General features: G+C 38.7%; 1 protein-coding gene across 6 annotated transcripts in view; it reads right to left on the reverse strand.

The window, feature by feature from the left end:
• The window catches only part of RASAL2 (RAS protein activator like 2), a 429,713-nt gene that overhangs the window by 184,359 nt on the left and 230,586 nt on the right, over nt 1-14,768 (reverse strand). For all 6 annotated transcript variants that reach the window (XM_003410874.4, XM_064276597.1, XM_003410875.4 and 3 more), the window contains exon 2: nt 13,123-13,250. In XM_003410874.4, the coding sequence (XP_003410922.1) occupies nt 13,123-13,250 (128 nt within the window). The remainder of the gene's footprint in view (nt 1-13,122; nt 13,251-14,768) is intronic.

The following is a 14,768-nucleotide window of genomic DNA, read 5'->3' on the forward strand; positions in this document are numbered from 1 at the left end:
TGATATTGAGCTTTTCCATCGTCTCTTACCACAGATGTAGTCAATTTGATTTATGTGTGTTCCACCTGGCGAGGTCCATGTGTATATGTATAATATAGTCACTGTTTATGTTGGTGAAAGAAGGTATTTGCAATGAAGAAGTCGTTGGTCTTGTAAAATTCTATCATTCGATCTCCAGCGTTGTTTCTATCACCAAGGCCTTATTTTCCGACTACTGATCCTTCTTCTTTGTTTCCAACTTTCGCATTCCAATTGCCAGTAATTATCAATGCATCTTGACTGCCTGCTTGATCAATTTCAGACTGCAGCAGCTGATAAAAATCTCCTATTTCTTCATCTTTGGCCCTAGTGGTTGGTGCGTGTATTTGAATAGTCGTATCAACTACGCTTCCTTGTGGGCGTATGGATATTATCCTCTCACTGACAGCACTGTACTTCAGGATGGATCTTGAAATGTTCTTTTTGACGATGAATGCAACACCATTCCTCCTCAAGTTGTCATTTCCGGCATAATAGGCTATACGACTGTCCAATTCAAAATGGCCAATACCAGTCCATTTCAGTTCACTAATGCCTAAAATATCGCTATTTATGCATCCCGTTTCGTTTTTTTTTCCCCCGTTTCATTTTTGATGACTTCTAATTTTCCTAGATTCATACTTCGTACATTCCAGGTTCCGATTATTAATGGATGTTTGCAGCTGTTTCCTCTCATTTTGAGACGTACCACATCAGCAAATGAAGGTCCCAAAAGCTGTACTCCATCCACGTCGTTAAGGTCGACTCTACTTTGAGGAGGCAGCTCTTCCCCAGTCATCTTTTGCATCCGTTCCAACCTGGGTGCTTCATCTTCCAGCACTATATCAGACAATGTTCTGCTGCTGTTCATAAGGTTTTCACTGGCTAATGCTTTTCAGAAGTAGACTGCCGGGTCCTTCTTCCTAGTCTGTCTTAGTCTGGAAGCTCAGCTGAAACCTGTCCTCCGTGGGTGACCCTGCTGGTATCTGAATACCAATGGCATAGCTTCCAGCATCACAGCAACACACAAGCCCCCAGAGTACGTTAAACTGACAGACACGTGGGGGTTCATCAGTATATCTGAGTATAAATACTGCCTTTCAAATGCAAGAATTATTACTTTAAAATTGCGTTTTTACTGCCTTGCTGGCTGTACACTAACATCCACCTTTAGGAAATTCTAAATACAGAAAGTAGAGCATGCGTTTTAAAAAAAAAAAAAAAAGGAACCAGATTTACCAAGTCCTGATGGCTTTCTATTCCCAAGAAAGTTAAACTCACAAACTCTTTTCTATTTTCATATTGGTATACCTAAGAGGAGTTAATGACTGTCTACTATCTCCCTCAACTCCTTATTCTCTAGTTTGTTGTTGTGAGGTGTTGTCAGCTTGATTTCAACTCATATCAGCCCTGTGCACAACACTGCCCAGTACTGTGCCATCCTCACAATTGTTGCTATGTTTGAGCCCATTATTGCAGCCACCATGTCAATCCATGTCGTTGAGGGTCTTCCTCTTTTGCGCTGACCCTCTACTTTACCAAGCATGATCTCCTTCTCCAGGAACTGGTCCCTCCTGATAACATGTCCAAACGTTGTGAGACCAAGTCTCTACTTAGGTAAATTACATTCTCTAGTTTACTTAGTCTTATCCCTTGCAAATAAAATGGAATCATTTTGGCCTCCTCATTCTCTTTGAATGGGATTAGTGCCAAGCCAGCTGAGCCCTTTCCTGACACCCAGGCAGAAATGTATATTTCATAACACATAAGCAATGTCTATTTGGCACAATTTGCATGAAGTAATTTACTGAACCAATGAGTCATTTCTCAAGGTGATACTTCTGGCAGATTTCTCTTTCAGCACTCTGTCCAGATCTACTCTTCTGCTACATTCCCAAATTGCTAATTGGTTTATTTAACACTCTTCCCGTGTATATCTACAGACTCTTCCCCATTTCTGACAGGAAACATGCACAGTTAAGAGAAAACTTGAAAAGATCCCACACGCAGGAGGGGCCAAGATGGCAGAGTAGGCAGACGCTTCCTGTGAACCCTCTTAGAACAAAGACCTGAAAAATAAGTGAAAAGATTACATTTATGACAAGCTAGAAGACCTGAATATCAAGAGCAAAGTTAGAAAATGGACTGAGTGGCAGGAAGAGGGAGAAATGGTTGAGAAGTGGAGAGGAGTTGCCAGACCTGACTCGCCAGGAGCCCTCAGACACCATTCCCGGAAGCAGCTGCAGTGGGTTGGTGGGAGTGTTCAGCCACAGTTTCCTCAGGGGGAAACATCCAGCCACATATTCTACTCACACCTCCGGGACCAGAGATGAATGGCACGCTCAGCAAAAGCTAAGTGCTTGCATATATTTTACCGTGCCCCCTGCCCCAAAGCCAGCTTCAATGGCTGTCGATTTCCCTGGGCCTGAGACAGAGCCTGTTGTGCAACCTGAGCCATTCTCCCGGTCTTGAAGAATAAATTCACAACTGGGGAAAAGATAATCGCCAGCTCCGCTAACCTGGGGAGCTCAGGACAGAAGCAGCTCCTGTCGAGGCATAAACGGTCCATAGACTTTGAATACCTTTCCCCCCTGCATGGACCTGTGCGGGCCTATTTCAGGAGAATAGGCCCTTGTAGGCAGACTGCAACTGTTTCAGCTATGTGGTAGAGAGGTGGGTGTTTGATGTTTGACACCACTTTGCCTATTAAACATGATCCTCACCTACCCACACATCAGGGGCATAAGGACTGGTGGCTCCACTCAGGTCACCCAGCAACCTGCAACTGGGTTCCAAGTTATCTTAAACAGTTAGAAATAGATCTACCATACAACCCAGAAATCCCACTCCTGGGAATATACCCTAGAGATACAAGAGCCTTCACACAAACAGATATATGCACACCCATGTTTACTGCAGCTCTGTTTACAATAGCAAAACGCTGGAAGCAACCAAGGTGTCCATCAACGGATGAATGGGTAAATAAACTGTGGTATATTCACACAATGGAATAGTACTCATCGATAAAGAACAGTGACGAATCTGTGAAACATTTCATAACATGGAGGAACCTGGAAGGCATTATGCTGAGCAAAATTAGTCAGAGGCAAAAGGACAAATATTGTATAAGACCACTATTATAAGATCTTGAGTAATAGTAAACCTGAGAAGAACACATACTTTTGTGGTTACGAAGGGGGGAGGGAGGGAGGGTGGGAGAGGGTTTTTTATTGATTAATCAGTAGATAAGAAATGCTTTAGGTGAAGGGAAAGACAACACTCAATACATGGAAGGTCAGCTCAATTGGACTGTACCAAAAGCAAAGAAGTTTCCGGGATAAAATGAATGCTTCAAAGGTCAGTGGAGCAAGGGCGGGGGTCTGGGGAACATGGTTTGCGGGGACTTCTAAGTTAATTGGCAAAATAATTCTATTATGAAATCATTCTGCATCCCACTTTGAAATGTGGCGTCTGGGGTCTTAAAGGCTAACAAGCAGCCATCTAAGATGCATCAATTGGTCTCAACCCACCTGGAGCAAAGGAAAATGAAGAACACCAAGGCCACACGACAACTAAGAGCCCAAGAGACAGAAAGGGCCACATGAACCAGAGACCTACATCATCCTGAGACCAGAAGAACTAGTTGGTGCCCAGCCACAATCGATGACTGCCCTGACAGGGAGCACAGCAGAGGACCCCTGAGGGAGCAGGAGATCAGTGGGATACAGACCCCAAATTCTCATAAAAAGACCAAACTAGGTCTGACTGAGACTAGAGGAATCCCGGAAGCCATGGTCCCCAGACCTTCTGTTGGCAGAGGACAGGAACTATCCCCGAAGACAACTCATCAGACATGAAAGGGACTGGTCAGCGGGTGGGAGAGAGATGCTGATGAAGAGTGAGCTAATTATATCAGGTGGACACTTGAGATTGTGTTGGCAACTCTTATCTGAGGGGGGATGGGAGGATAGAGAGAGAGAGAAGCCGGCAAAATGGTCACGAAAGGAGAGACTGAAAGGGCTGACTCAAGAAGGGGAGAGCAAGTGGGAGTAGGGAGTGAGATGCATGTAAACATATTTGTGACAGACTGATTGGATTTGTAAACGTTCACTTGAAGCTTAATAAAAGTTAATAAAAAAAAGAATAGTACTTCCCAGTCCTTACAACCAAAAGCACTGGGTGCCCAAGGTCCATCTACAGAACCCACCCACCTGTGTGCTGTACAGGACATGCTATCCTCACAGACATTTGCAGGACAACTGTCAGCCCCATGCCTTGTCCAGAGACCGACTCCCTGTTGCAACCAGATACCAGTACCTACACCAATAATCCCTATCCACCTAAGACTGTAGGACAGAGCCTGTACTAAACACTTGATGATCAGCTACCGGGACACCTGAGCTGAATTCATACAAGAAAAGTGAATAGATTCTTAGACTGATATAGCTGGTAACAGCTCTAGCCATCTGGTGACCGGACATTAGTGTTTCAAAGGTGAAAATAATCAAGCTAGCTCACTCAAGCAACCTATTTGGGCATATCAAAACAAAGCAAGACACTAGGATACAGTAAGCAAACATAAACTGATACAATAACTTATAGATGGCTCAGAGACAACAGTCGATATCAAATCACATAAAGAAGCAGACCATGATCACTTCAACAAGCTCTCATTACGAACAATCAAGGGATCTTCTGCATAAACGTGGCCTCCTGGATTTACCAGATGCAAAATACCAAAGATTAATATACAGAACTCGTCAAGACATCAGAAGCAAGATCAGGCAATACTCAGAATAAGCCAAGGAACACACAGATAAAGTAGTGGAAAAAATTAAAAAGATTATCCAGGAACATAATGTAAAACTTAATGAGCTGCAAGAATCCACAGTCAGCAATCAGAAATTCAGGAGATTAACAATAAAATTACAGAATCAGAGAACTCAATAGAAAGTGAGAGGAGCAGAATTGAGCAAGCGGAAGGTACAACTGGTGAGACTGAAGATAAAGTGCTTGCCACCAATACACTTAAGGAAAAATCTGATAAAAGAATTAAAAAAAATGAAGAAACCCTAAGAATCACATGGGACTCTATCAAGAGAAATAACCTACAAGTGATTGGAGTACCAGAGCAGGCAGGGATAACAGAAAATACACAGAGAATTGTTGAAGATTTGTTGGCAGAAAACTTCCCTGATTTCGTGGAAGATGAGAAGATATCTATCCAAGATGCTCACTGAACCCCACATAAGCTAGATCTTAAAAGAAAGTCACCAAGAGATATTATAATCAAACTTGCCAAAACCAAAGATAAAGAGAGAATTTTAAAAGCACGTAGAGATAAACGAAAAGTCACCTACAAAGGAGAGTCAATAAGAATAAGCCAAGACTACTCAGCAGAAACCATGCAGGCAAGATGGCAGTGGTATAACTTATATAAAGCATTGAAGAAAAAAAATTCTGAATCAAGAATCATATATCCAGCAAAACTGTCTCTCAAATATGAAGGTGAAATTAGGACATTTGCAGATAAATACAAGTTCAGGGAATTCATAAAAAACAAACCAAAACTACAAGAAATACTAAAGGGAGCTCTCTGGGTAGAAAATCAATAGTATCAGATATCAACCCAAGACTAGAACACTGGACAGAGCAATCAGATGTCAACCAGATAGGGAAATCACAAAAATCAACATAAAAAATAAAAAAAAAACACTCAAAACTGGGAAACAGCGATGTTATTATGTAAAGGAAGACAACATTAAAACAATAAAGAGGGACTAAGAAATACAGTCATAGATATTTCATATGGAGAAGAAGACAAGGTGATATTAAGAATTAAAAGTTAGGTTTAAACTTAGATAAAACGGGTAAATATTAAGATAACCACAAAGGCTAACAATCCTACTCATCAATATAAAACCCAAGAAAAAAACAGAGACTCAGCAGAAACAAAATGAACTATAACAAATAAGAGGAAAACATAAGCTACTCAGCACAAAAAATTAAGTGGGAAAAAGAAAATGTCAACAACACACACAAAAAGACATCAAAATGACAGCACTAAACTCATAAAAAATACCTACCCATAATTAAGCTGAATTTAAACGGACTAAATGCACCTACAAAGAGACAGAGAGTGGCAGAATGGATTAAAAAAACACGATCCATCTATATGCTGCCCAGAAGAGACACCCCTTACAGACACAAACAATCTAAACCTCAAAGGATGGAAAAAAAATATATCAAGCAAACAACAATCAAAAAAGAGCAGGACTGGCAATATTAATTTCTGACAAAATAGATTTTAAACTTAAATCTACCATAAAGGATAAGGAAGGACACTACATAATCATTAAAGGGACAATATTCCAGGAGGATATAGCTATATTAAATATTTATGCACCCAATGACAGGGCTGCAAGATACATAAAACAAACTCTAAAACCATCAAAAAGTGAGATAGCATCACAATCATAGTAGGAGACTTCAACACACCACTTCTGATGAAGGACAGACAATCCAGAAAGAAGCTCAATAAAGAAACGGAAGATCTGAATACCACAATCAACCAACTTGACCTCATAGATATATACTGAACACTCCACCCAACAGCAGCCAAGTATACTCTCTTTTCCAACACACATGGAACATTCTTTAGAATAGACCATGTATCAGGTCATAAAGCAAGCCCTAGCAGAACCCAAAACATCGAAATATTACAAAGCATCTTCTCTGACCATAAGGCCATAAAAGTAGAAATCAATAACAGAAAAAGCAGGGAAAAGAAATCAAACACTTGGACACTGAAAAATACCCTGCTCAAAAACGATTGGGTCACAGAAGACATCAACGATTGAATAAAGAAATTCACAGAATCCAATGAGAATGAAAACACCTCCTATCAGAACCTTTGGGAAACAGAGAAAGCAGTGCTCAGAGGTCAATTAACATCAAAAAAATGACACACACAAAAAGAAGAAAGGGCCAAATCAAAGAATTATTCCTACAACTTGAACAAATACAGAGCAACTAAAGAAGCCCTCAGGCACCAGAAGAAAGCAAATAAAAAAAATGAAAGCAGAATTAAATGAGACAGAAAGAAAAACAATGGAAAGCGTTAACAGGACCAAAAGCTGGTTCTTTAAAAAAACTAACAAAATTGATAAACCACTGGCCAAACTGACAGAAGAAAAACAGGAGAGGAAGCAAATAACCTGAATAAGAAATGAGATGGGCGATATTACAACAGACCGAACCAAAATCAAAAGAATCATATCAGAATACTATGAAAAATTGTACTCTAACAAATTTGAAAACCTAGAAGAAATGAATGAATTTCTACAAACACACTACTTACCTAAACTGACACAAACTGAGGCAGAACAACTAAATAGGCCCATAACAAAAGAAGAGATTGAAAAGGTAATCAAAAAACTCCCAACAAAAAAAGCCCTGGCCTAGATGGCTTCACTGCAGAGTTCTACCAAACTTTTAGAGAAGAGCTAACACCACTGCTACTAAAGGTATTTCAGAGCATAGAAAAGGACAGAATACTCCCAAACTCATTCTATGAAGCCAGGATAGCCCTGATACCAAAATCAGGTAAAGATACCACAAAAAAAAAGAAAATTACAGACCTATATCCCTCATGAACTTAGATGCAAAAATCCTCGGCAAAACTCTAGCCAATACAATTCAACAACGTATCGAAACAATAATTCACCATGACCAAGTGGGATTCATATCAGGTATGCAGGGATGGTTCAACCTTAGAAAAACAATTAATGTATTTCCATCATACAAATAAAAAAGACAAGAAACACATGATCTTATCAATAGATGCAGAAAAGGCATCTGACAAAGTTCAACACCCATTCATGATTAAAACTCCCAGCAAAACAGGAACAGAAGGAAAATTCCTCAACATATTAAAGGGCAATTATACAAAGCCTACAGCTTTTTTTTTTTATACAAAGCCTACAGCTAACATCATCCTAAATAAAGTCTAAAAGCATTCCCCTTGAGATCAGGAACCAGGCAAGGATGCCCTTTATCACCACTCTTATTCAACATTGTGCTGGAGGTCCTGGCCAGAGCAATTAGGCTAGATACAGAAATAAAGGACACCCAGATTGGTAAGGAAGAAGTAAAAGTATCTCTATTATTTGTAAACTTTCACTTAAAGCACAAATAAAATTTTTTAAAAAAATGAAAAAAAAGTATCTCTATTTGCAGATGACATGATCTTATACACAGAATACCCTAAAGAATCCTCAAGAAAACTACTGAAACTAATATAAGAGTTCAGCAGAATATCAGGATATAAGATAAACATACAAAAATCAGTTGGATTCCTCTACACCAACAAAAAGAACATTGAGGAGGAAATCATCAAATCAATACCATTTACAGTAACCCCCAAGAAGATAAAATACCTAGGAATAAATCTTATCAGGGATGTAAAAGACCCACACGTAGAAAAATATAAGACACTACTGCAAGAAACCAAAAGAGACCTACATAAGTAGGAAAACATACCTTGCTCATGGATAGGAAGACTTAACATTGTAAAAAAATCTGTTCTACCAAAAGCCATCTATAGCTACAACGTGATTCCAATCCAAATTCCAATGACATTTTTTAATGAGATGGAGAAACAAATCAACAACTTCATTTGGAAGGGAAAGAGGCCCTGGATAAGTAAAGCATTACCGAAAAAGAAGAAAAAAGGGGGAGGCCTCATTCTACGCGATTTTAGAACATATTATACAGCCACAGTAGTCAAAACAGCCTGGTACTTGACAAAGGCCTAAAGTCAGCTAAATGGGGGAAAAGACAGTTTCTTTAATAAATAGTGCTGGCATAACTGGATATCCATCTGCAAAAAAATGAAATGAGACCCACACCTCACTCCATGCACAAAAACGAGCTCAAAATGGATCAAAGACCTAAATATAAAATCTAAAATGATAAAGATCATGGAAGAAAAAATAGGGAGAATGTTAGGAGTCCTGATACATGGCATGAACAGTATACAAAACATTACTAACAGTGCAGAAGAAAAACTAGATAATCGGGAGCTCTCAAAAATCAAACACCTATGCTCATCCAAAGACTTCACCAAAAGAGTAAAAAGATTACCTACAGACTGGGAAAAAGTTTTTAGCTATGACATTTCTGATCAGCGCCTGATCTCTAAAATCTACATGATAGTGCAAAAACTCAACTGCAAAAAGACAAATAACCCAATCAAAAAATGGGCAAAGGATATGAACAGGCACTTCACTGAAGAAGACACTCAGGTAGCTAACAGATACATGAGCAAATGTTCATCATCATTAGCCATTAGAGAAATGCAAATCAAAACTACAGTGAGATTTCATCTCACTCCAACAAGGCTGCCATTAATCCAAAAAACACAATAAATTTTGGAGAGGCTGTGGAGAGATTGGAACACTTATACACTGCTGGTGTCAAATGTTACAACTACTTTGGAAATCGATTTGGTGCTTCTTTAAAAAGCTAGAAACAGAACTACCATAAAATCCAGCAATCCCACTCCTTGGAATATATTCTAGAGTATTAAGAGCCTTTATACAAACAGATATATGCACACCCATGTTCATTGCAGCACTGTTTATAATAGCAAAAAGATGGAAGCAACCAAGGTGCCCACCAACGGATGAATGGATAAATTATGATATAGTCACACAATGGAATACTACGCATTGATAAAGAACAATGATGAATCTGTGAAACCTTTCATAACATGGAGGAATCTGGAAAGGCATTATGCTGAGTGAAATTAGTCAGTTGCAAAAGGACAAATATTGTATGAGACCACTATTATAAGAACTCAAGAAATAGTTTAAACAAAGAAGAAAATACTCTTTGATGGTTGGGAGGGAGGGAGAGGTGTTTTCACTAATTAATACTGGATAAGAACTATATTAGGCAATAAAAAAAAAGAATCTACTTTAGGTGAAGGGAAAGACAACACACAATACAGGATAGGTCAGCACAACTAAACCAAAAGCAAATAAGTTTCCTGAATAAACTGAATGCTTCAAAGGCCAGCATAGCAGGGACAGGGGTTTGGGGATCATGGTTTCAGGGGACATCTAAGTCAATTGGCATAAAATCTACTAAGAAAACATTCTGCGTCTCACTTTGGAGAGTGGCGTCTGGGGTCTTAAATGCTAGCAAGTGGCCATCTAAGATGCATCAATTGGTCTCAACCCACCTGGAGCAAAGGAGATTGAAGAACACCAAAGACGCAAGGTAATTATGAGCCCAAGAGACAGAAAGGGCCACATAACCAGAGACTTCATCAGCCTGAGACCAGAAGAACGAGATGGTTCCTGGCTATAACAGATGACAGCCCTGACAGGGAACACATCAGAAAACCCAAGGCAGCAGGAGAGCAGTGGGATGCAGACCCCAAATTCTTGTAAAAAGACCAGACTTAATGGTCTGGCTGAGATTAGGAGGTCCTTGGAGGTCATCGTCCCCAGACCTTCTGTTAGCCCAAGACAGGAACCATTCCCAAAGCCAACTCTTCAGACAGGGATTGGACTGGACTGTGGGACAGAAAATGATACTGGTGAAGAGTGAGCTTCTTGGATCAAGTAGACACATGTGACTATGTTGGTATCTCCTATCTGGAGAAGAGATGAGAGGGCAGAAGCTAGCCGAATGGATATGAAAATAGAGAGTGGAGGGAAGGAGTGTGCTGTTTCATTAGAGGGAGAGCAACTAGGCGTATATAGCAAGGTGTATGTAAGATATAAGTTTCTGTATCAGAGATTTACTTGGTTTGTAAACTTTCACTTAAACACAATAAAAATTAAAAAAAAAAAAAAGAGATCCCACACACTGACTTCATACATGAGTGATACTAGACTGATATAATCCTCCCACATTCCAACAGTGCCTGGCTAAACATATCGTTTAAATCCTTACAGAACTCTCTTAACTGATCTTTTTAACACAGCAATAAACACTCTCGTAATTAGATGATTACAGTTTAAAGCAGCCTTTTTAGATAATTTCAGCAGGAAATCCTTAACTCCTCATTTCAAGGAATTTTAAATTGTTCAATGCAAAATTCCAAGGATAAGAGTTATACTTTCAAAAGAGTGTGGTGAAAGGTAGAGGAATGATGGCATATTCTGGTACTTTTACTTACACACACACACACACACACACACTCTCTCTCTCTCTAATCTTTTTCTGTAATGACATTAACAACATATTAAATTTATCATTCAAGCAGCAGGTACAGCAACTGCTGAACATTTTCTTTTCCTAGAGATTTACTTTGGTTTTCACAGTTTAATAATATAGCCACCTGTCAGGGTGTTAAACTGTTTTTTTTTTTAAGCTTATCATGCTTCCCTCACCTCGTCTCCTGAAATAATCTCCTAACTCATCTATATGATTCCATTCCTTCTCTTTCAACTTCTACATGATCAACAAAATTATTTTTCAAAAAAAGCAAATCTGATGATGTCCCTGCCCTGTTAAATACCCTCCCATGGTCCTGATCATTTCCAGAATAAAGTGCAAAATCTTTAGCATGGTCTTAAAGGCTCTTTATTATGTTGTTCTTGCCAGCTATTTGCTCTTCCTCTTGCAAACCACGTTCCAAAAACCCTGAACGTTTTATGGTTTCTCAAAGAGAAATAAGATGTTTCTTGACTTTGGGTCTTTATATGTATATGGAATGCCCTTCCCGTCTTTTCCTCTTTGTGAACTTTCATGTCGCTTAAGACACAGTCCAAGCATAATTTTCTGTAAAATCTTTTTTGTCACTCTCCATTCTATGCCATCACCAACCCCATGCAATATCTGAGTTAACTATTCCCTTGTGTTTATACTATTGGATATATTACAATTTTTACCTCAATGTCTCCCCAACAAAACTGCATCTCTGTGCCATAATACTTAACATACAATGGTTGTTTACTAAATAAGGATGGAACTACTCAACTACAGGGAAAAAATGGAAAAACTATGGTCTACTTTTCTCCTCTTTTTACTATCCAATTTTAGAAAATATAAGGAATTAAGTTTCATTCTCTGGGTAGGTTTATCACAGAAAAGAGAGACGGAACAGAAGGTTCATCTCCTCTCAAACTTATATTAAAGGAAATGGACATTCAGGAATCAAAGTTTATAATTTGGTTTTTTCAACATTCATTCAACAAATAAGTTACTGAGAGTTTACCATGTATTAGGAATTGTTCTAAGCACTGGGGGATGCAGCACTGAACAACAGACAAAGTCCCTGCCCAAAGCTTACATTCTAGTGGAGGAAGAAAGACAATAAACAATAAACATACCAATTAAATTACATAACATTTTAGAAGGTGACAAGGTATAGGGGAAAAAATTAGAGTTAGGTAATTAGATTAGAAGTTCTGGATGTAGACGCAGGGTAGGAGTTACAATTTTAAATATGTTGGCCAAGGTAGGCCTTACAGATCAGGTGATATGCAAACAAAGGCTTGAAGGAGGTGAGAAAGTGAGCCATGCAGATGTCTGAGAAAAGAAATGTTCCAGGTGGAACATGTGCCTTGCCTTCCTGATGTGCTCAAGGAACAGTAAGGAAGCTTGGGGGAGAAGTTCTTGACCATTAACGGAGATGGGGATGACTTCTGGTAGGTCTAGAAGGGAAAATTAGGGGTTCAATCTCGGGCATTGTGGAGATAACTATTACATACCAAGGGGATATGTATAACATGCAAATGGATATATGAGTCTAAAGAAGAGAGAGATTCATGGTTAAGACATAAAATTAGGAGTCGTCACCATTAGAGGGTAACGACATGAGATTAGACAAGATCCCTAAGGCACTAAGATCCCAGGGCTGAATTTTGGGGCACTCCACGTTAAGCAGTTCTATCTGGTTGAAATCACGCCTTCATGGCAATAGCGTATCATTATGACACTGGCAGCCTTTTAGCTTACCTATAGTTTATCATTCATAAAGCCTCCATTTTCATAAGTACAACTGACCAAAATGCAAATAAAAACTAGGTTATTTTAGGAATTTAGACAGAAAAGGGAAGTGGCTTTTCTCAATAACATCCATCTCACCTCCTTCTCCTTGTTGAGCAACACCAACTGGCTGTCTGTGAGAATGCAATACTTCCGCTCCCATGTTGTGGTCTCAGTGTAGGGTGACTGACCACAAGACAGACGGTGGGTAGGTGGCCCTTTCACATCTGTGTGACAAAAGAGAAAAACAAAAGTGAAAATTATTTATCATGCTAACTAAACTAGTATTTCAAATGTAAAATCCTTTTAAAACAAATTAGATAAGTCTAAACATAAATCTCAAAGATAAACTGAAAACTTAAACTTCATCTTAAGAAAACAAAAATTGTTATATAAGTTGGAATCAACTTGATGGCAGTTGTTTGGGTTTTTGTTTGTTTGTTTATATACAAAATAAGGAAAAATTGGCCCTATAGTCTACAGACTAAACGGTTGAAATACTTTTAACAAAAATTGTTAGCACAAACTTCAAAGAGAAATCACCACAGTACATGCACTAAAATAATGGGAGGTAGCATTAGATCTAAACCATTATCACTGAAAATAAAGAGGTGGGGATGAGTGAGAGACAGGAAGAAAAGATAAAGCCTCTAGGCTTCAGGAGGAAGATGATGTTACATGTTACATGAGAATACTGTTGACCCAGAAGTGAGAGTGCACTTATTGGTAGGCCATGTCTTCAAAATGGCCTTATTTCTAGTCACTTGAAGAATTAGAAATGTTTCAACTATAGCATCATATTACCACTAGGGGCCAGTAAGATCTTAAAAACAAAGAGATTAATTCCCCTCAAGTAAGAATCTAAATGTATTATCATGATGTCTGTTAAAGGTGAAGGTACACCATATTAAAGCAAAATGTCTCAGTTGTCTCGAATGCCTCATTTCCTTATAAAATACCACGTGGTTACTATCACCATTGTTACTTCGAAATTTTTTGATATGAACTGTTCACTCAACATTTGAGCTGTTGTGAAACATGGCACATATCTTAATTGAGCACACATTAAATCAATTATAGAAGACTTTTAAGACAGCTCAATGTAATTTAAAAGTTCTTTAGCCACTAAGGACTTACTCCTCTTAGGAATGTACGGCAGAAAAAAATTACTATTTAGTTATTATACTAGAGGAGCAACTTAAACTGAAGTAACAGACTAGAGAACAAACACCCATGAGAGTTTTAAGTCATAACATAAGAGTTAATAAGGAGAGTCGTAAATCATAATAAGAACATAAGTCTTAGATGGGTATTTTTCAAATGGACTTATCACTGCATGCTGCAGATTTCTGTCTCTTTTGCCACAGGGATGACAGATACTACTAGTATTGACTTCAAGGAAATCAAATTTCATAGCTGTTTTGTACTGTAATTATCCAAATATGCATAACCATAGGGAGAACTATGCAGAAAGTCAGTAATTAGGGCAGTTAGGCATATGTCTCTCTTCTTAAATCCCCTTACGTGTTCAACACTATCTTCATGGTTTCTTCTGGCTTAACCATACTTTACACTCTGCCTAAACTTCTTGCTGTTTTGCACGTTTTGGGGTGTTTAACTCCCCAAAAATAATTTAAGATCCAAGAACCAATACTGTTGCTAGCCCTTGGCTGGGCATGTAACTAATTCTTAGAAGTTCCGTTTCTTTTCCTTTTTCGCCTCCATTATTTTTCTGCTTCTGTCCC

The sequence above is a fragment of the Loxodonta africana genome, chromosome 25 (assembly GCF_030014295.1).
Source record: "Loxodonta africana isolate mLoxAfr1 chromosome 25, mLoxAfr1.hap2, whole genome shotgun sequence".
Taxonomy (NCBI): domain Eukaryota; kingdom Metazoa; phylum Chordata; class Mammalia; order Proboscidea; family Elephantidae; genus Loxodonta; species Loxodonta africana.